This window comes from Hevea brasiliensis, chromosome 9 (genome assembly GCF_030052815.1).
Source record: "Hevea brasiliensis isolate MT/VB/25A 57/8 chromosome 9, ASM3005281v1, whole genome shotgun sequence".
In the NCBI taxonomy this organism is placed as follows: Eukaryota; Viridiplantae; Streptophyta; class Magnoliopsida; order Malpighiales; family Euphorbiaceae; genus Hevea; species Hevea brasiliensis.
Window position 1 is genome coordinate 1361251 of NC_079501.1, and position 19577 is coordinate 1380827.

Here is a 19577-nt window from a genome sequence, read left to right on the forward strand (position 1 = left end):
GATTAGAGCCAGCACCTGTGAGCTCCTGATACTCAGTCATGTGTTGATATGGTCAATTTTGCAGTGAGCTCTATATGTGTTGAATTATGAAGCTTTATAATAAAAACAATGCAAAATAAATTTCTTCCAAAAGTTGTATAACCCATTGGCCTTCATTTATCATTGATTTTACGCTCTTAATTTTTTTGTTTTCAACATGAAAAGAGTTTCAATTCAGCATAAAATTGCAGATTATCAAGAACATGAGAGATAGCGATACACTCACTATGGAAATTTTATGTTCTCAAATGCAAGAAGTTGAAATCCATTACTTTATGATTGGACGAAGAGATTATCGAAAATTTAAAATTAAACATAGAATTTAGATTAATTTTCAGAAAATGTCACATCATAACGACGTGCAATATTTTATTTACATTTTTAATCAAAACGACATGCGATATTTTATCCAGCCCACCACATTAGCATTTTAGGCCGGTGGCCACGCACCTTGCTTTAAAATTTCCGGTGGCCACTCCTGCGAAGTTCCAGAATCTATTGGCTAGTTGGTCGAGAATGGGCATGTACTCCTAAAAGGAGATATTATATTATATAACTGTAATTTCATATTAAAAAATTTACATATATATATTAATAATCTATGCATATATTAAATATGCAGAGATGAATGAGTCTTTTGACTATTAAATAAATTTTAAAAAAAATAAATTATTTTTATATATTTATGGGATAATGTCTAAAAAAAATTTTAAACTTTGAGGTTTTTAATAATTGTATTTAAAATTTTTTTTTTTTAACAAAAATACTGCAAACTAATGACATTGAAACAATTACACCCTACTGTTAAATAGAACTATTAAAGTTAACAGTTGATGCCAGATCAGCCTCCATAATCAGTAGTTATTACCTTTAATCACATTCGCTACTATTTTCTTTATTAAAGAAAAAAAAAAAGTAAAAAAGACATTTATTTCAGCAAAACGAGCTGACTTCCACCAAGAACATAGATTCATCTTCTTCATTGGGCAGCACCATCTCAATCCTTGGCCAACGTTACAACCAAAGACCATTCATAGAGCTCTATTTAAACTATTCTCTCACCAGCACTTGTAGCAAACACGCCGACAAAGGGTCACTACCCTTCAAGAAGCATCCCTTCACTCCTGGGTAGAAACGCAATGCCACAGTCTTCCTAATGCTCTTCCACATCAGTACAATCTCAACTCCTCTCCCTCTCCACCCACATATTGTCATCATCCTCAAACTAAGGCCCATTTCACTCTTTTGCTTCAATACACATTGGCTACCTCCAATAGATTAATTAAACGCTGACATAATCAAATCAGTAGTTCCTATTTCTTCAATCAAGATCCATTTTGTATTGTATCATAGATTTAGTCACCCTCTATCTCTTTCTTTTTTTCCAGCAACCACACTAAAAGCCATCCCTTTTCCCCTTCACTGTATTTCAATCAAGCCTTCACAAAACCCATTCAACAGTTCCTTCTCTCATAGTATATCGCAACTCTCTAAAGCAATTCACGCTTGAAGCAGTTCTTCAAAACCCACCAACTCTCTGAAGCAGTTGCATAGGTGTAGGGGGAAGCTGATTTCGGGCTTGGCGTGAGATTAGGTTGTTGTGTGAACTGTGAAGGCGAAGATGGTGATGCACGTGATGTTGAAGACAACATCGAAATGGGTGTTAAAGTTTGGTTTATTGTGTATGAGAATGAGGCGATGGAGATGGGATTGAAGTAGAGGGAGGTGACTATCGAGGAATAGTGAACTGAGAATGTGGAAGTAGCAATGTCATTTTGGAAGGGCTTTGCTCTGGACAGGGGAACGCCTGAAGGAAGGTGGGAAGGAAAATCTCTGTAATTAGTTTTTTTTTTTTTTTTATAATTTGGAGGTTAAATATACTGACGTGGCAAAAACTGCTAAAATTAATGGGAGAATAAATGGGAGGGTGCAATTGTGATCAAGTTAAAAGTTCAGGCTATTTTTATTAAAAAAGAAATTGAAATACAATTATTAAAAACCTCAAAATCTAGGATTATATTAAGAGTAATTAACATGTAAATTAATCCATTCGTGGCAGAAACAACGCTAACTGTGTCACAAACCACTAGTTGTTCTAGTCTTGTTCAAACATCTAACAAATCAATAACTGCAAGTCCCGATAAATTTTTTCATATTAAATTGAAATTTTAAACTTAGAAATTTATATCTTTATCTTTAAATTTAAAAATAATTGAAAATGCAAGAAGTTAAAATTCATTACTTTATTATTCAACTAAAAGAAATTTAAAATCAAACATAGAATTTAAATTAATTTTCAGAAATTGTCACACCATAGTTATTTTAAGTTCCTTTCAAGGAAAAAAAAAGTTTATTTTAATCTTGTAATATTTACATCATCTTCTTAGTTCTGTCATATTCTAACTTCGTTGACAAGTCTAAGGTTTAACACCATTCATTTTGAATTGAAATTTCAAACTAAATAATTTAAATTTAAAATTTAATTTGATTTATTTTATTTAATTGGTTTATACTTAAAAAATATAGAAGGTTCAGTTTATTCAATTGTGTTCAGTTTTTTTTTTATAAAAAAAAAAAAAACTAAATCAAAGTTCTTCAAAACAACCATCTTTTATAATTTAGAAATATGATTATATTCCTTATTTTAATTTAAAAATAAAACTCAAAATAGAATTAAATTAAATTAGTTCTATTTGATTCAATTCTATCTCATTATTCAATTTGATTTTAACCCTTATTAGATTTGAATATCAAATTAGTCCAATTTTTATTTTTATTTTTCTCCTTGTCATGGCCGCCATCCGATTTTTTAATTGCCCAAAGTTACTTGAGCAAGTGGGGTTGACCCTTGGAAGAGGAGTCAGAATTTTTTGGCATAATAATAATAATAATAACTCTTGCATATCACGACACAAGATAGTATAAGTTCTTGCACAAACCTCTCTAGTTCTATCCCCTCAACAATATCGACCAATTAGCCATTATTGAGAGAGGCAGAATGGGCATAACAAGGAAAACCTTCTCATTCATGCTAGGAACATTATGCGGAGCCTACATCGCTCAAAACTACAACATACCTAACATAAGAAAACTCGGCGACTCAGTCCTTGCTAAGGCTAGATACATCGAAGAGACCTATCGCAGACCAACTCCCAGTAACAACGACGACGTTTCAGAATGAATCACCCATCGCCATTTCAGTATCCCATGTAACTCGGTATTCTTTTTTGCTTAATCCATGTTAAATGGTTCATCTTGTATTTGATTGTCATCCACAATTGAGATCGATTCAATTAAACAGCTTGTTGAATTATCTTAAATCGCGTTTACAGTTTAGGACCTAACTGTGCCAAATGCCTGTCACCATCCTTTGATCAAAGGATACAGAGCAGCAATTAATGGACATGTGAATCAATTCATTCATGAAACAAACAACATTAACTGTGCCACAAACACAAATCACCGGCTGCGCTAGTCTTGTTCAAACATCGGACAAATCAATAACCGGAAGTGCCGATAATATATCAGAATGACTTTACAAACTAATAAGAAAGTCCTAAAAAGTTCCAAAACTAGGGGAAGGCTGAAAAATAAATTCAGCACCCCTACCACACAAATACCAGTTCATTGGTAGTTTTCTATGTTCTCTTCACAAGATAGCCAACCAGGATACCAAATAGACCAACCAGTAACACAAACGATGAAGAGAAGCCACCCGCTCGATTTTTGCTTACTTGTTTTCTCATCTGTTCCTGTAGCAAGTAATTAGCACATAATTGCAAGAAAGTTAGTAAGCATAACATTAACAAACAACTTTAAACAGTAAGGGTCCGCCTGACATTGTCGTTTTAGTTACAAGATATTAAAAATTAATTTAAAATTAAAATTTTGATTTGTTTTAATCATTAAGACTCCAAAACAACTGTAACTTCTTTAAATGGCTTTTTTTTTTTTTTAAACATCTAAAACGATACCTTTTCAAAAAGCATTTTTGTTGGAAATCCCCCATGGGTAAAGTATGAAATGAAAGGGCAAAATATATATAGCTGGATTGTAACATTAAATTGGCTAATCATTTTGATATGTAAAGCAACTCAATCTCTCATATGCCCATATTAAAATGAATTAATGTTTAATTTATCAAACACTCCCCAAATTTAACAGTTTTTTAGCCTCTCAGCTTCAACCCCAAACGGGGCCTAAAGCATTATACTAATCAGCATGAGTACACATAGTCAAAATTCACTGACACATCAATAGAGAGATTATTGAAGGTAAAATAGAACACATTACAACAGAAAAACACCCTTCCCACTTCCACACCTTTCAGAATATCATCAGCAGAAAGGAACTTTTCATAACATTAACTTCATTTCACAGCAGAAGTTTTGTATTGCAGGTCCCAGACCAAAGAAAGTTAAAGAGTAGCCATTTGAGAAGTAGCAGCAAAACTACCCAAGTAAAGAAGCAACAAGTTTGCAATAACTAAAGTAAAGTTTCCCATCCCACCTTTCCCTATCAAATCTAAGGCGGCGAAAATATCATACCAGTTCTTGCCGTAGCTGTTGATTTTGCTTCAGAGCAGCAGCTTTCTCCTCAGTCAACTTAGAAATGGTAGACCATTCCTGAAAAATCAATAAAAATTGCTTTGTGAAATTACATAAAAAGAAAATTAAAACATTCAATTTTGGTAAGACGATGACGATAAAAACTGACGCAGATTAACTTCTACAAGCCTCCTTGACAACAGAAACACATAAATATTAGATGGCCATTATCTTGCTGGGCTCATAATATGACCTCAGTTATCTGTGGACCCTTTAAAAGATAAAAGAGAATTTTGATATTTTACATGCTCCCCCAAACACATGGTGCAATTTGCATATGGTTCCAATAGTGACAAATATGGTTATTTGGCCTGCATCCTAATTTTTTTTTTTAGTATATCAGAAATAAGATCTCATTGATGAAAGCAAATGTGCATGGATTAAAGCCCCACTACAACAAGAAAACTAGGTCAACACTAACACCCAAGCTCATGAAAGATGGTCCAAGACCATTACAACAGAACCCTATGACAAATAGGTGTTTGACCTGAAGCCAATGACCCAGCACAACATTTCAAAGCAAATCACCACCAACACCACCAGCATGGGAACCACCATCAACCAAAGGGGACTACAAGCAGTGCTCATTAAGCAAAACACAGGGGAACTTAAAGAGGACCATGCAAGGCCAAAAATAGCCAACCCACATCCAAACAGATTTCTCTTGAAATAATCATATCCATCCTTGTAGATGGATCGGCTAGGAATCAAGCAATTATAGAAACAAAGCTAAGAACCATGGATTTGCCAGAGAACATCAAGGAGATGCCAGACAAGCCGGGAAAGCAAGGCAAACTTAGGCTTTGAATCTCGCCTAACCCATCAGGACCCAGTGACTGATGAGGGAAGGGACCATCCCCTGCCCAGGGCAACAAACGCCTTTAACTGAAGAAAACTGATAGAGAGAAAAGAGGTTTCTCTCACTAAAAAGAGAGACAAGCTCCCACTGCTTTTTATGATTAATGGGCCAATTGCCTGCACCCTACTAGAAGCCCTTGGAAGTCAGATGAATACCAAGGGTAAATCCGAAACCTCCCATGGAGGATAATACAGAAACCTCCAAATTAAACTTCAGTTTCCAAGGATAATTCTTTCATAAGTGCAATGTTTGACTACATTAGCACACACTCTACGATGAGTCCATTCAAGTTAGAGCACAACTAAAAAAGTAATTACATGTTCTTCCAAAACCTTTAGATATTAATACACAATGAAGAATCACTTTTTAAAATAACCAGTTATGCAAGAACTGAAAACTGAGTATTTGTCAGAAAATCAACATTCTACTTTCTATAGGTTATATCATTTTTAGAAGTTTGGCCATCAAGAAACCACATCGACATTGAAGTAGATTTTATACTTCCATATGCAATTTCAAGAACTCATCAAGCAAACTACAGGATTGCCCCTAAGAAATATCATAATCAAGCACTTCAATGAGAATACTATCAAAATGTAAGTAGAACAGTGTTGATTACTTCCGATCTCCAAGTAAAAAAAATATGAAACCCTCTATTCATTCACGCAAGCAATGCAAACTCCATAAAATCACAATTTGTAGAAAAAATTTTGCAAGTATAGAATTAGTGGATATCGGTCCACATTTAAGGCGTGAAACATTTTAAACACAGTCAAGAAGCCTTTAAATTTTCATTTCACCTCAACCAAGTACCGACTCAGAAATATTGAAGCCGTTGAAGAACTTGACCTACTCAGAAATATTAAAATGCAAGACACAAAATAATCAAGTTACCAAAATTTCAGCAAAAGGTAAAAAGACAACTTACCTCCGAAGATTTCTCTTTAGGCTCCTCTAAAGATCTCAATACCTGAAAATTATAACATTATGTTGAGTGTTTATGCTAAAACATATGCAGCGATATGGCTATCTTCACAGATGTGCATGCAGCAACAAGGAAAATTACTTACATCTTCAAACAACGATGCATCTTGATTATCATTCTCAAGCACAGAAGCCCTCGGAGACGATCCTTCTTCAGATTCTTCTGGGACAGGTGAGGGAGGATTAGCGGGGATATAGACTACACGCAGTTTGAACTCCTGAACAACCTTACCATCCTCCTTATTGAACTGCAAAACCAATTAATGCCACCTTCAGTCTAAAAAGGAAAACATGAAACTGTTGAGAAGGGGGTAATGGGAGAAGAAAAAGAGAGCTAATGAGAAGCTATCCATTCTCACCATATCTGCAGTTATATCTTTTGTGGTTGCACCGTCAGAAGCAGCAACGCTTTGAAGAAGGAATTTGTCCCTGCACTGCATGTCATGGGGTGCCTCCTTTTGGGCCTGCATTGTAACTGCCAGGATCCACTCCAAAATAAGTTAATTTGTTAAGGAAAAATATGAACAGCAACTACAAGAGTTCATGGTACCAAAAAGAAAAAGAAAATACATAGTTTAACATTTAAAAATAACTGAAAGAAGATCCTCTTTGCTTTAAGAAAAATAGTAGAATTTACAAATAATTTACATGCAGAATTGCATCATATGTAAGCAAATACCAGCTAAAGATGAGATGCAAGAAACCATCAGCAAGCAATTTGTGACCCATGAATAGAAATTTTTTTACTACCAGTGATTACTGAATATTTACCTGTAACATTGCAAGTAGTCCCAGGCAAAATGATGCCAGTGTTGGGACGAACACAGTATTTCTTGGGATTGGTCGTTTTAACCTACTCAATTCCAATGTTCACAAGTTGCATACTGACTAGTTAGGCAATAAAAATCGTAATCAACCCCAATTAATATGGACAACGACAAAAGACAACCTACCTTAAAAGCAACGTACTTATCTGACTTGTTAGTCAATTGCATAGAACATGAACTCTGCTTCTTCAATTCAACTTCGTTGCGTGCCAGAGAATCAGTAACAAAAATAGTAAACAATCACACCAAACAGACAAATTAGACTTTTTTTCTTGCCCAAAGGAAAAAAAAGGATAAAGTTTTTATCTAAATCTTTCAACTTCCATCTTCCTTTTCACTTATTTTCCTTGATTTCCTAGAGAAAAAACATAAAATCTCAGCCATCAGCTATTTGGCTTAACTGAATGTGATCCTCACCTAATACATTATCTTTCTTTGAGCAATTCTTTTCAGAAAGCAAGCAGGGAAAAGGAAAGAACTGGGGAACTTACATGGGAATTTGAGTTCAGTTGGTTGAATGTTGAGAAGATCTCCGGTGGTCATGACTTTCCAATCAGAAAATCAGTTAATATTATGAGAACTGAAATCTGTATGAAGATTAGGGTTTGTTGTGGTGGAGGAATAACTTGTTCAGCCCTTTAAGTTGAGTGTGATCGAAGAGACTGGAAACAGAAATGGCAGAAAAAACAGTTCTTGCGTTTCTAACGTTTTTCAAATTGGTAAAGGCAGAAGTGAAAACAATGTGTTTAGAGAGATAAATTGGCACCGTTGGATTTGAAGAAAGTGGGCCCTTTAGGATAAACAATTTGTCCTCGTGAAGGCATTCAACTTGAATGGGCTGTGATGTTGGGAACGTGAACATCTGTGATGAGGGCTTAACTTCCCTTTGGGCTGAGAATCGGAGGATCCAGTACATTCCACCGTTGCCGGATTAACCAAAATGGCCTTCGAAGTGACCAAAATTGCACAATTTGATACAGATTTAAAATCAAATTGGTTAAATTTTGAGGCCCAAATTTATTAATGGTTTATGGTTGCAAGTTAGACCATGATCGTTGGATAAATTTTAATAAATATTTTTAAATTTATATGGTTATAATATTATAATTTTTTAACTTTAAAATATAATATAAAATACCTTAAATTTTAAAATTTTATGCAGTAAAATTTCTCTGACTTTTAATTATTAATTTTTCAGTTAGAATTTAATGTGAACAGCTCTTATATAGTGTTTTATCAATATTTTTCTCTCCTCTTTTATGCAAAGTGTAAAACTGTTCTTTTTACACATGAAAAATTATTCTGTCTATAGAGAGTAGAGTGATTCAATTTACATATGACATAAGAGAAAAAAGAGAAATATTGACTAAGTTTCATATTGAAGCTGTTCAAATCAGCGTCTAGCTAAAAAATCAGTAATTAAATATTAGAGAGACTTTACTATATAAAATGTGAAAGTTGATGGTGTTTTATATTACATTTTTAAATTAAGAAATTGTAATGTTACAACTAGATAAATTTATGGATAGTTGTTAAAATTTATCCCATAATCGTATTACTTTATAAGAGATGTTGATTTAGGATGTTATTTGCCAAAATTATTTTATTTAAATTTAAATCATATTAATATTTTTAAAATTTAAATTTATCTTGATTATTAAATTTATCTCAAATTTAATTATTATTATTAGAAAAATATTTAAATTTATTTAATTTTATATATTTTAATTAATAATTTATATAAAAAATATTTTTTATTAATAATTTATATTTAATAATTTCATAAAATATTTAAATTTCATTTTATTTAAAATAAAATATATAAATATTTATAAATATCATTATAAAAATATATATTTTTTATATTTGGTTAAATATTTATATAAATGAATTCGAATAACAGACGTTCAATATTTAAAATTCAAACCCATATCAAACTTCCCATGAGTATTATTTTTTAATTTTAAATTCATTTTAAATTTGATTATATACTATATAAGCATATTTTATTAAAATTTAGTCAAATTATGTACTTACAAAATTATAACCCATTGCCATCTTTAATTTCAAACGCCATCCTAAAACGAAGTCTTGCTAAAATCACTTTTATTTTAATAGTGAAAATTAAAAAAAAAATTGAATTGAAAAATGATAATAATTATATGCAAACTGTTAAAAGAAAAAAAAAGTTTTTTATTAATCATAATTTTAACTTAATAATTTGACTTAAATCCAATTAAAAATCATTACTTATAATTAATATATAATTAAGAAAATTTAATCAATAATTAAAGAAATAACTTTTTTTAATAAAAATTAAAATAATTAAAAAAAGGAAATCAATATAATTAATCGAAATATATGAATTTAACATTGTTAGAAAAAATAACTAATATAAATTTAGAAAATTAACATAACCAAAAAAAGAGAAAACCAATGCAATTAAGTTAAATATATAAAATTAGATAATTAAAATAAAGAAGCAAATCAATTAATATAATTAAAATGTCAAATAATGTGAATAATTTTTTAATATTTTATATAAATATATTTTTTATTTGAAATAAAAAATACACAACACGTTTAATTTTCATTATTAATAATTAATTTTACATATTTTATTTCTTTAATAATTAATTTCACATATGGTGAAAAGATGCTCGGCTCGATGCATATTGCTTAGTAAATTGAACGAAATATAATAATTATAATAAAATTTTAATTTTCTTTCTCTTTATTTTTATTTTTTTCGTCATTTTTCATCCCTACCCTTTTAGAAGTTAAATTGTAATGTCGGGGTAAAAGATCACAGGGCTTTTCAAAGAATCTTGTGCGTACAGTCCCATCGCCAGCTGCTCCGCATTGTCGAAAAATATCCATTTTACCCTTCCCCATATATTACTTAATTGATACCACTGACAGGACACAGTACGCACCCTATTCAAAATAGTCCTACCTTTCTAATCCTTGGCTTCCATCTGCAAACTCTCTGTGCGAAAGGAGAGCCCACAACACAACAATTTCTCTCTTCAGAAAGCTTCAAACTCTTGAAGCCTCGGCATCTCTCTTTACAGTATCAGATATCCCTCTTTTCTGTACGAGCTGCATTGCATTCTCTACAATTCCACCATACCCAACTCAATTTGATGCCATTTTCTTCATCTTTGAGTTGTTTGGAAGTTTTACAGGCGAGACCCACATCCTTTCCCTTTTTTTAGCAGCTCATGCGAAATTTGGTTCTGCTTTGGAGATCACAATTGCTGACGCTGCAAAGGAAGAAGTTAGACACGTGGACGACTGAGATCAAATATAGTGGCTTGACTGGAAGAACAGATTGTCGTCTGAAATTAAGGCTGGGAAAACTCGTGACTCGCGGGTACGGGTTGACGGCTCAGATTGAGACCGCGGTGAAGACTAGATTGATATTAAATACAAGTGGATCGCTGAGGTTAAAACGCTTGATGGAAAATAAGAAAAATTATGAAAAAAATAAAAATATTTTTTTATTTAAAAATAAAAAAAATAAAAAATAAAAAATAAAGATAAATTATAATAAATGTATTTTATTATCCGTTATCTCTCATTTTAAAAAGAAAATAAATAAAAAATAAATAAAAAATAAATAAAATTATATTTTTATTTTTATTTTTATAATTATTTTATTTTAATTTTAAATAAAAAAATAAATATTTTATTATTTAAAAAATTATTTTCCTTTTTTTCTTTTACTACTAAAAAAAAATTAATTTTTACGTTATTTTTATTTTTTTTCCTTATTTTTCCTTATTTATTTTTTTTTTTCTCTCTCTAATAAACTTTCCAAACATTGGCTAAAGACCAAGAGGCCGAAATCTGTCGCTGGAGTGTGCTGAGGGGCTCCAGGGAAAGTTGATGGAAGGAAGGCCACGCGTACGGTTGAGATTAAAGAGCCTCTTGATCAGGGGGCCGTATCTGAGAAAGGGAAAGAAAAATGTCAAAAATAAAAAAAAAAAGTAAAAAGCTTGGTTTGGTCGTGGTAGAATCTACAGGTTGTCTGCGTCTGCCACTGTGCCAGTCATGAAAACGGTGTCGTTATTAACATAATAATGGCTCTACCTTGAAGGCTTGAAGGTGCTGAAAACGTTGTCTGTGCATGTTATCAGGAAAGGCTTTCAACAAGAGAGCAGCAACGTTGTCTGTGCATGTTATCAGGAAAGGCTTTCAACAAGAGAGCAGCGGCTGTAAGCCTGTGGCGAATGCCAAGCAGAGAAATGCTGCGCTGGTAATTCGAATGAGCTTCAATGCTCATCTAATTCGGCGATCGCTGCTCGAACTGGCACTTGCCATTGCCAAGTTAAAAGAGATAATACTACTTTCTAACTATTCGTATCGCCAGCGCATATATAGCCTGCAATGCAGAAGAGGACAAGCGCTTTTGCGAGATGATCTTTGCCCTTCTCATTGTTGATGCTATTCAGGTATTATCTTATTAATCGTATTCTCTACTTCCATTATGAGTGGTGTCATTTCTTTCTGTTGTTCTTGTATCTATATGATTGAGATGAATAGCTGCTCCTTGGAAATTCATAGCTTCGTTATATATGTTGTCCTGTGAATGATCAATATTTCTAGTCTGGTTTCCCTGTTTAATTCTTCTGGTGCCTGAAGGGTGCGCATCTTATGGTTCAAGCCACCAGAAGATTGGTGCTGGATGAACTGGAGGCAACGCTTGATGAGGTAGACTCCCCTGAAAGCATTAGTGAGAATGAATGAAATTGCAGCAAATGTGGCAGATGTCCAAATGTTTGATCACACAGAGAAACCTGACATTGGTGCTTTTCAACTGCGTCTGTGAGAGACCTGATCAGTGATCAAGGATGTTGTTATGATTAGTGAAAGATGATATGCTATTGCTCTGGCCTCTCCGCCCTGCAAAAGGAGACCATATTTACGTGATTGCTCATTCCCTGAAGCAGTAAAATCTTATGAAATTGGTGATCTATTTCTTTGAATGATGTCATTCTCAATGCTGTTTCCTATTTTTTATTTTCGTTTGGCACAATGGCGTGCGAAAATTTAAATATTATTCCAGTCTAAAAAGGAAATTAGTATTGAAAAAAGTACATATTCCGCATGTCGATTCTGTTAATTTTCATCATTTGACAAAATTTTAACATATTAATTACCAAGCTCATCAGTTATCCAGCTTTTGTTAATTATTGTTGTTTGAATTGTGGGGATATTGACAGACCCAGAACTGAAGAAAACAAGGGACCGATATGAATGTGGTCCAACTATCCAAGGACCCCGATGAGGTTGTGTGAACGCCAAGAAAATCAGCTACCATACAAATGTATTGATTAACTTCGTGTCATAGAGATTTCATTTTTATCTTTTCTTTCATATCTTTGTGGAAAACAAATAAAAGTACCGTTGATAACAAATTCAGAAGCTGGAATTGGAGGTTTAGGCAGCGAACGGTGGTTGTGGTCCCGTAGTTTAAAATTAAAACACAGCTGGAAGTAAAGAAGTGGTGAGGATAGTTGTTGGTTAATTATAATTCATGCATGGGTATGCTGGACTGGTAGCTAGCAGGGCTGCCAACTGAACGATAGTACAAAGTATGTCTGCTCCAGGTACAGACATAACTAAAGGCAAATGCTATGTCCTGGTTACAGAAATCATACATCAGCGTTCATCAATTCCTGCCCACACACTTCTGTCTTCATTTCAGGTGAAGAGTTAAAAACGTGCCATTACAACCATTCCTGCTTTGCTACACCTCAAACTCAACTGCCATTGAACCCGCCATCCAGGGACATGGTTTCGTTTGCTAATAATTTCCATCAAGGTTGATTCCTGTGGAATTGGGAAAGATGAAGGGACAAGTAGAGAGGAAGATTGTGGATATCTTCCTAGTCCCCTCAAAAGATTTGGTCTATGGATATCAATTATCAAGTCTCTTATATGTTAAGGCCTAGTCGGTCCCCCATATCTAAATCAATTAATTAATTAAATGCTTTTCTCAATCCCCTTGTTATCCGTCACTGTCAAAGTACATCTTTTTCTCATGAAAGCTCATCCACATTTCCCTTTTTTTCTCATTTTATCCGGGAAACTTCATGTCCCATGGTCGCTTTTCCATTGCAGCACGCTAAATAAATCCTGCTAAATTTAATTCTCCATCATCATTGGTGGGTGTGGTCCGAGCATCTCCTCCTCCATATGTGGTGTATCTTACTTCATCTAATTAAACGTGAATGTTAGTATTTAGACGCTTTGCATGCTTGCTTTGACGACAGAGTACAAAGTTGTGGTATGATAAACCTGAGTTCAATTTTCATGTTACTAAAAAATAATTTTCTTCAACACCTATTGAATTATTAAATTTATTAATGAGAAGAGAAACTATGATCTATAAAAAGTAATCCATGGTATTCTCACATGCATGATAATTACAGTATATATATATATATATCACAAGTTCCGAATAAAATTGAAGCTTAGAATATAATATACGATCCAGAGCCTCTCATTTCAAATACAGAGTACATTGGGAGAGGAATCAACAAATAATAGAATAATAAAGGCTAGTAATTTTGCCTCTATTGCGACCTTGGAAAGAAGAAAAGAAAGTTAAACCAGAATTTCCCTGAAAAAAAAATGCAGCCACTAAATGAAACGAGAAGAGAGTGATACATTAACATAGCTTAAGAGTATCAAAAATGATTTCTAGGGTTGGCTAGATTCGTGGAATATAAATATCATCAACTAAGCATTTGATATATATGCTATAAGTTAAAATATTTAAATGTAAAGGTTAGAAAAGGTACAGAAAATTCAATAACTTGTAATCAATAGGGGGGAGGGGGAGAAGAAAAGGGAGCAAAACAGGGTCCTCTGGTCACTATTACAGTTGCCAAAGTCTGCTAAAAGAAGGAAAAAAGAGCCATTGAATAATTTGATTTGCCAGAACCAACCCCTAGACCATGAGAGAGAAACTCCTAGACAAAATTTGGGAGGATTCATCCCTTGTCCCCAAACTACCCTCCTATAAACAATAAAATACCAATTCTACCACCTCCTCCCCAACCATCCGCTCTCTCTATCCCCCTCGCCTGGTCGCCGTTCTACGCTATTCAATAAAGCGGAGCCCGGTTTGGAGTCTTCTTTCTTCGGTTCATCAAACCAGCCGATATTTCAGATATCCGTGGGAATATTGGCCGGCAAGCCGATAAACTACTCCTTTTCTTTCTCACAATTTCAGTTGTAGCAGTGCAAGCAATTGTCCTGCACCCAACCCCACCATACCCACCTGAACTAGAAGATGTCCGGTTTGAGGCAGCCGGTTCAAGCACCGAGTCTGGAGTCATAAAACCGTCGTCTGAACCCGACTCGGGCAAGGACAAAAACTTGCAATCAAAGAGGAAACTTGAAAGCCCACCCACACCTTTTGTTCTAACGATACAATCGATCTGCAACAATTAGAAAACTGAGACCCAGATTAGAGAAGTGGGAAAATGATATGGGTAATTGAGAGAATTATAAAAGAAAGGTTAGCAAGGGACCTTGCAGGAAAGAGAGCAGAAGAGATAAGGGTCTTGTAGACTTCTGTCACAGTTGCCGCAGACATTGCCGGAGCCTCTGAATTGTCTTGTTTGCGGCCTCGGGTTTAAAAATATCACTTTTGCACTGTTAGTGGTGTAGGACTGGCAAGAAAGGGAAAATGAAACTCGATTCAGGCCAATGGGTTCCAAAACAGGAAAATTCCAATGTTAATGGTCTTTGCATTTCTGGCTTTTAATTTTTCTTTCAAAACTCCAACATTAAACAATTAGACAAACAAGGCTGTTGTCTAAGATTTTCTCTCAATATGTCAGTACAAACAGTAAAGAGTTTGCACCATTAAAATTAGCAAGAGAGGTAAACTATAAAGAGAGTGCAATTTTAACAAGCTCTTCCGAGTATTTCTGTAATTTCATTACCATCAGAAAACTTAATTTACTTACTTGAACAAAAGCGCAGTCGAACAGCTTCTGAGCGTCGCCCAACCTTATAACGTCGTGATATACATACCTTCTTATCTGAAACAAAAAGAAAACATAAAAATTCACCAAATTATTTGTTATCCAGAAATAATGGATCCCCTCGCAGATATTAAAGGTGAATTTCAAGGGGAAATTAACCTGCAAGAGTCGATGAGAGCTGTGAGGAGACAAGCAGTGAGGGCAGATACTGATGCAACAGTCCAAGCAAAATATGTTCTTTTCATTTTTCTTTGCTTCTTCGTGAATTATACAAGCGTTGAAGAACTTCTCTGTGAGAAGAACTTGAAGCCAGTGAGGAAGTAGATGTGAAGAAACCAGCTGTATGCAAAACATGAATTCAATCAATTCTAGCAAGAAAGGAAAAAAGATTAAATAAAAAAAAAAGACAAAGAAAAGAAAAGAAAAGAAAAGAATAAGAGAACATATAAAAATCCCACCATGATTTCTTTTCGTATTCGAATTTCGATGAGAGAGACAGGGAGTGTTTGGCCAGGGTTTATAAAGATAGAGGTGGACTAACTATGATAGCAGACAGAGAGAGAGAGAGAGAGAGAAACGGCGCCTGTCAACTGATGCCATGCTGTGCTGTTACTGTTACCAATGAAAGAGCAGTAAAGAGAAGGAGGAGGGGGGGTGGGTGGGGTTTGGGCTCATTAAAGAGTGGAGAGTGTGTGAGTGTCGTGGTTTTGTGTTTGTATCACTAGACTATTATGCTCTACACTTTAGTGTAATGGAGCTTGGAAAATGAAACAAAAATAAAGAAAAGCAGACAAATTTTTACATGATAAAGGAAAACTATAAAATATTTCTTCAACCCGAATCAAAATAAACTTTCCTTTTCTATTGCTGTTTACTATGCGCCCGTCCCCCAAAAACCCTAAACCTCTAACCATTTGCTTCTTTGTAAATGGCCGAGCCTCGCTCTCTCTCTCTCTCCGCGCTGTGAAGCTAGTGCTACATGACAAGACTAGAAACAGCCACTTTTCTCAGTTCTCGGTGGAAAACGGTAAGGGTGGGGCAGGTGGCGCATTGGGTCTTCAAAAGTCCCCATTTTTATATACTTTGGCAGGAAAATATCAAAAATTTTCGAGGATAAGTCCAAATTCTCCTCGAGTATATTAACAGTAGAATAGTATATTTGGTTGGGCAACAGTACTATATATATAGAGTGATTCCATATTTTCCTCAACTGAAGCGAGAAATAAATTGTATTATGAACAAAAAGTTTGAAGTTTTTAGCTTGCGTATGCTGTGAAACATCATGATAACGTTGATTCCATTCAACTTCCTCTGCGAGCGTACAATTATTTAAGGTTGCTTCATAAATATGGACTGATTCTAACCGGATTCTTCAGTTCATGATGTCAAACCAGGTCCATGAAAAGAATAAAAAGGAAGATGAAAAGAAAATCTACATCTATGAAACTCAGTTTTTAAATTCGCTTCTTTTTTGCTTAATTTGTATGCACTTTTTCGCCATTGCAACAGTAATTTAGGTGATGATTTTATGTTATGATCAGCAAATAAACTGAGCAGTTCATAGCTTCTGTTCAGTCTCATGTTATGGTTTGCTGGGAAATAAAACAAACTAGAGGTCAATGTGGCAATATCATGGATTTTATATCATATCAGATACTGTGTTTGAATAAAAGCCTTTTCTCTTGATAAACCATTTAAATTACAGTCTGAGGGTAACTCTGGACTAAAAAATAAGACACCCAAAGAGAGTTTTATTTATATTGCAAAAGTTTCCCTCCCTAGCCTTGGAATGAGAAACCAAATGAGTAAGATAGCCTGATCCCATCGCTGACTAACGATGGTGAATTTTACAAGGAAGCATATCACAACTCACGATATATATCAAGCAATGGTTTTGGCATTTTAGAGCTTATAAGTGAGGCCAAACAGCCTGTGAGAGCAAGAAAAATAAGGAAAGGAATACACTTGTAGACAAGGGAGGTGCAGAACCGTACGAATTAGCAAGCAGTATCAGAACACAGCAGCTATATAGGACATCTCTGAGCGCAGTGGTGAGCAGCTTGCATCCACGCACCCATCCCCTTCCAGTTCCACCCACTATAGCCCTCCCTTCAGATATTTACCAGTTTCTTTATTATTATCTGAACTGAATCATGCATTTGTGAACCCAATTTTTATAGGGCATTCGGTTTAAATTAAATTATAAAAATTAAATTAAATTAAAATAAATATAAAATTAAATTAAATTATTTTATTTTAATTCGATTATATTTAAATTAATTGATTTTAAATTTTTAATAATTTTTTAATTTAAATTTAATTTTTAAATTATTTAATTTAATTTTAAATTTGATTTCAATTTAATAAATTAAATAATTTTTATATATAAAATTATATATAATTTATAAATTCTTTATAAAAATAAATTAATTCAAAAATTAATAAAATTATTTAATTTAATTAATTTTTTGTTCTTTAAATTTGAACCAAATAAAAATAATTAAAACTTTTATAATATTAAATTAAATTAAATTAAATTATTTTAAAAATTAAATTAAATTATCAAATTAAAATAATTTAATTTAATTTATCTAATTTAAATCAAATAATACCCGCCCTTAGTTTTTACATCGTCTCGCGAGTGATAATAATCTAGGCATCTAAGGCGTCTACTGAATAATTTCTTCATAGGAAGCTCAGTCTTCACGCATTCATTAATGCTTCTATTAAATACTAAGACTACTATTATTAATTTCTTCTTTAGTATAAAATTTTTTTATTATTTTAATAATTTTAATTTATATAAATATCACATCTAACTTTTTAAGTATAAAATTATAATCTATACATCATTCATATTGATACTCAACTTTAGCAAGCTAAAATGAAAACCTTAGCAAGCTAAAATGAAAACCGACTATCACCCAGTGAAATTTTGTCTGTGACTAAATTGTAGGCCATGCACTTTTCTACATGGGATTAAATATTTAATAAAATCAAAATTAGTGGAAAGTAAAGATAGGTGAGCATGTTTTCTATCAATCCTAGTAGAAATTCTGAGTTGTGATATCATATGTGCATGGAAATTGATAAGGCATGCCCAGATGATAAATGGGGCCTTGAACTTAGATGACAGGCAGAGAAAAATGGCTCCAAGACTAGTGCAATTGGTCAACACACAAGCTAATAAAGCACAACTTGTGGAAAATGTAGATTTGCCGTAATTTTTTTTTTTTTAAATTAAAAGATAGGAATTCCATTGATAATAGCTTGAGTACGCACAGGGGCCCAAGGCTCATTACACCAAATAGAACCTAGCTAATCCTAATCACCTAAACCCAGAAGATAGGCTCAAGTCCATAACATAGAAGACCTAGCTGGTGCCCAGCGTTGGTCGGTTCATCGGGACACCCAATTGTGGGAGTGGCTTCAACAACCCAGAAGCTCAAAAGAACTAGGGAAGATCTCTATCTGACAAAGACATGCAACTCATCTGAGAAGAGGCAAAGACCCCCCAAAACCATCAGTACCATCTCAGGCAAAGATGGGACAAAGGACCAAGATCGTCGTAGAAACCAGCAGATGGTGACGACGGTAGTGCTATTCAGTGTCTCACTCGTACCTTATGGGTCATCGTTTGGATACTAGCTTCAAGCCCTAATGAGGTACCACCAACATTTCACAGCTTCCCACTCGTAACCACGAACGCTCAAGCGGACTACCTATCATCTCATCTCCTCAGAAAACACCTTTGAACCAAATACAACAAATCCCTCTCAATAAAGCTCTTCACCGACAAGAACCACCACAAAAGCACTACCAAACCACGGGTCAGTATTGCTCTCCTCGTCCTTGTCTTCCCGCTGGAGAAAGGAGCAAGACAGATTTCGCCGTGGGGTTTTATTTTTTATTTTTATTTTTATTTATTATAAAATATAATTTATTTATTTTTTAAATAAATTATTTTTAATACAAAAAATAATAATATATTATTATTATGGGTGAGTGATAGGAATGCAGGATGCAGCGAGATAAAAAAAAAATTGAACAGGTTTGAATTGGTTTGATCGAATTTGAGAATAATTATCATCTTTAAAAGAGGGATAGCCTCTCTAGACGCATAAAAAAAAAAAAAAAAAAAAACTCTCTCTACTTCAACGTTTTTAGATGTGTTTTTTCCCTTTTTTTTTATTTAAGAAAAAATGAGAGCTTTTTTAAGGATGATGATCGAAACTTCTTAATATCTTTAATTTAA

At 33.7% G+C, this 19577-nt stretch overlaps 2 protein-coding genes across 2 annotated transcripts; both read right to left on the reverse strand.

Moving 5' to 3' along the window:
* Positions 1 to 3434: 3434 nt before the first annotated feature.
* Positions 3435 to 8049, reverse strand: LOC110654912 (vesicle-associated protein 1-3). Its single transcript, XM_021811042.2, has 8 exons — positions 7808 to 8049; positions 7443 to 7513; positions 7261 to 7342; positions 6849 to 6964; positions 6576 to 6737; positions 6434 to 6475; positions 4587 to 4664; positions 3435 to 3791 (listed from the first exon to the last, which is right to left on the reverse strand). Exons 1-8 carry the CDS (start codon positions 7857 to 7859, stop codon positions 3678 to 3680), a joined length of 717 nt encoding a protein of 238 aa, XP_021666734.1. The 5' UTR covers positions 7860 to 8049; the 3' UTR covers positions 3435 to 3677.
* Positions 8050 to 14115: 6066 nt separating this feature from the next.
* LOC110650780 (protein RGF1 INDUCIBLE TRANSCRIPTION FACTOR 1) lies at positions 14116 to 16309 on the reverse strand. Its single transcript, XM_021805902.2, has 5 exons — positions 15781 to 16309; positions 15482 to 15661; positions 15305 to 15379; positions 14864 to 15004; positions 14116 to 14770 (listed from the first exon to the last, which is right to left on the reverse strand). The coding sequence occupies exons 1-5, from the start codon at positions 15781 to 15783 to the stop codon at positions 14435 to 14437; spliced, it is 735 nt and encodes a 244-aa protein (XP_021661594.2). The 5' UTR covers positions 15784 to 16309; the 3' UTR covers positions 14116 to 14434.
* Positions 16310 to 19577: the final 3268 nt, after the last annotated feature.

Coding starts and splice junctions, on each gene's coding strand:
- LOC110650780 (XM_021805902.2), bottom strand. Junction 15,005..15,304: donor TCGACTGCGCTTTTGTTCAA/GTAAGTAAATTA, acceptor CTTTCTTGCCAG/TCCTACACCACTAACAGTGC. Junction 14,771..14,863: donor TCTGCTCTCTTTCCTGCAAG/GTCCCTTGCTAA, acceptor TAATTGTTGCAG/ATCGATTGTATCGTTAGAAC.
- LOC110654912 (XM_021811042.2), bottom strand. CDS start 7,859: ATGACCACCGGAGATCTTCTCAACATTCAACCAACTGAACTCAAATTC. Junction 7,514..7,807: donor AACTGAACTCAAATTCCCAT/GTAAGTTCCCCA, acceptor CACGCAACGAAG/TTGAATTGAAGAAGCAGAGT. Junction 4,665..6,433: donor CTAAAGAGAAATCTTCGGAG/GTAAGTTGTCTT, acceptor TTGATTTTTCAG/GAATGGTCTACCATTTCTAA.